General features: G+C 42.4%; 1 protein-coding gene across 1 annotated transcript; it reads right to left on the reverse strand.

Annotated features, from left to right (window-relative positions):
* Window positions 1-328: 328 nt before the first annotated feature.
* On the reverse strand, window positions 329-2,658 carry LOC137365617 (probable G-protein coupled receptor 139). The gene is made up of 3 exons (XM_068027992.1): window positions 2,649-2,658; window positions 2,350-2,493; window positions 329-1,233 (listed from the first exon to the last, which is right to left on the reverse strand). Exons 1-3 carry the CDS (start codon window positions 2,656-2,658, stop codon window positions 329-331), a joined length of 1,059 nt encoding a protein of 352 aa, XP_067884093.1.
* Between the last annotated feature and the right edge of the window lie 235 nt (window positions 2,659-2,893).

Below are 2,893 nucleotides of genomic sequence, written 5' to 3' on the forward strand. Positions count from 1 at the left end.
GGGGAGAAGCGGCGAGATGGGAGCAAGCTGGGAGGGTGCGGCCAGTGGAGAAGTGGCAAGTCCGAGAGGGAGCAGCCAGGGGAGAAGCAGTGAGGCCAGAGCGAGTGGCCAGGGGAGAGGCAGCGAGGTGGGAGCGAACGGCCAGGGGAGAAGCAATGAGGCCGACAGGGAGAGGCTAGGGAAGAAGCAGAGAGGCAGGGAGTTAGCAACCAGGGGAGTGGAGCAATGAAGCAGGGATTTGCAGCCATTGAAGCAATGCTCGGATTTCATTACCTCTGATGTTATCGCATGATGATGTCTGTGTTTGCTCTGCGCATGCTCTGCATTGTCAAGAAACACTCCTTTTAAAAATTGGAGTAAAGGGATATTTCAGCATGTTCTTCAACTGTTCTCTGAACTGAGTCTGGGTCACGGCATAAATCGCAGTGTTTGTGCAGCAACTCAGGAGCTGCAGCATGAAGCCCAATTCCTGCACAAAATGTGGTAACTTGACAGACCGATAATTTAATCGGTCCATGCGCCGCCATATGGAATACACCATTATTACTGCCCATAATAGTATGAAATTGGCAGAGATAGATAACAATAAAATGATGGATTTCCTTCGGCTCTCCATCTCTGGGTCTTTGCGACTCTCCAGACTGCTGTGAGCCCGGAGTCTCCTGCGTGCTCTGCTGCTTACAAAAATGTGTCTGACAGTGAGAGTATTGAGCAGCAGAATCACAACAAATGGGAACCCTGGGGTTAGAATATGGTGGAGAAACTCAATTATTCCCCAGAACCGAGAGTCATAAACACCAATTTTTGGCTGACAAAACCAGGGTTCATTCAGCAACCAGTACCGACCAGTAAAAATAAAATACCAGATGATGTTCTTTAAGCAGCTCAGCACAGTCACTGTTCCCAAAACCACAGCCGCCGTATTCTCAGTGCAATATTTACTTTTCAGCTTCTGGCAACAAATGGCTATGAATCGATCAAAGGTGAACGTGATGGTGAACCAGACTGAACAGTCTGTAGCTGCATAAAGCAGGACAGCGTGGATATTACACACGGGAATACCCCACAGCAGGGGATAAAACTGTTCCTCATAAACAATCGGGATGTGCCTCAATATCAGGTCGAGGATAACGACCAGTAGATCCGCTGCTGCCATGGCCACCAGGTAACAAGTGACACATTTGGACAGACCGCACTTTCCTCGAGACAGGATCACAATGGTCACCAAGTTGACTGTGAGGAAGGGAGATAAAGAGAGAAGTTATACATCAGGCTGGGAGTAAAGTTACCAGTTTGACTGAGTACTGATTGAGATTTACAAATGTGTTACAGTATCCAGTGATGTATGGAAAAAATGATTGCATCCGTGATGGGGTTATCTGTTGGACACAGGGAATACCATTCAATAAAATCAAGTATTAAATGGGAATTTATAATCGGGATGAAATTAAATATGAGCAACAGCAGTTTATAAAAGATCAGACAAAGGTCACTTCAGATCTGACAATTTATTTCATTTTCAGTAAAAAGATATGATGGTTTCAGCAAATAATAAAGACAAAAAGAAACATTTATTGTCAAGGAAAGACCAGATGGAAAGTGAAGTGTTGACCTGAGTGAGAGATTCCCTCACCTGTGACAGGCAGCACAAAGTTCAATTATTTCAAAACTGTGATTAGAACTGAGTCCACTGAAAAGATAATGAAATCATTCAAGTTACATTTGGAAGATGAATCATGCTTGTTGTGATATCAAACTATCGAGAAAAAGAAACATTGGTGTGAAGCTGGAAATGGTGAAAACTGAGCTGGACAACGAGAACTGGATTCTGAGGCATTAGAACAAAATATTTAACATTCTATCTGTGATCTATCTGCGCAAACAGGTTTCTGAAACTCGGTAAAATTATCTATATTCAACTGAATCTGATTTCTGAATGTTAATCTCTCTTGGAGACTGAAATAACCTTTTATACTGAAAAAGAATACATCAGGTGAGAAAGATAGTGAGAGTGAGGATATGGCATTCATTGAACTATTAGAATTAGAACATTACAGCGCAGTACAGGCACTTCGGCCCTCGATGTTGCGCCGACCTGTGAAACCATCTGACCTACACTATTCCATTTTCACCCATATGTCTATCCAATGACCACTTAAATGCCCTTAAAGTTGGCGAGTCTGAGAACAATAAATGGGTTAATATCTAATAATCAAATCAGGGGAAATTAAAGGACCTCACACTCGGAGCAAATAATACTAATAACTGGATCTATAAACTTAAAATGGGAAAAATGTGATACAATGAAACATAGTTTTATGGAATTTATACCTGGATGCAGAGACTTACCAGGAACAGCGGCAGCAGCAAGTAAAGGATAGTAAATCTCTTCAACTTTCAAGAACAAATGCAGTATCCTCCATGAATTCATCCTGTCCCTCTCTCCAGAGCCGCTGATCCCTGTTAGTGCTGAGGTTGTTGCTCCCACTGCCCCTATGGGATAACACATGGAAAGGAGTCCCTTATCAATCGAATAGGAAAACTCTGCAGTGACACTATTAGGCTCTATGCAGACAGACATTAATTATAGTCACAAACAACAGGTTCAGTTAACCTCTTTCAATCCAGCACTTATTACCGCAATATACTTTTCACCATATATGAAATTTCCACCACGCCTATCCCTTAAAATGGCTGCCATGCAAATTCCTTAAAACAGATGGTATGCATATCATTTAAAGTCGTCACGCCACCCCATAATATCTCTTAAAATGGCCTACATTCAAATCATTAATATGAGTTGTGGCACTGTCAATAATAAGGGTCGGTGTCCCTGTCGTAGCACATGTTGCATAAATTGGACACATCCCCACTAAATACCACTTAGAATTCC

The sequence above is a fragment of the Heterodontus francisci genome, unplaced genomic scaffold (genome assembly GCF_036365525.1).
Source record: "Heterodontus francisci isolate sHetFra1 unplaced genomic scaffold, sHetFra1.hap1 HAP1_SCAFFOLD_96_1, whole genome shotgun sequence".
Lineage (NCBI taxonomy): Eukaryota > Metazoa > Chordata > Chondrichthyes > Heterodontiformes > Heterodontidae > Heterodontus > Heterodontus francisci.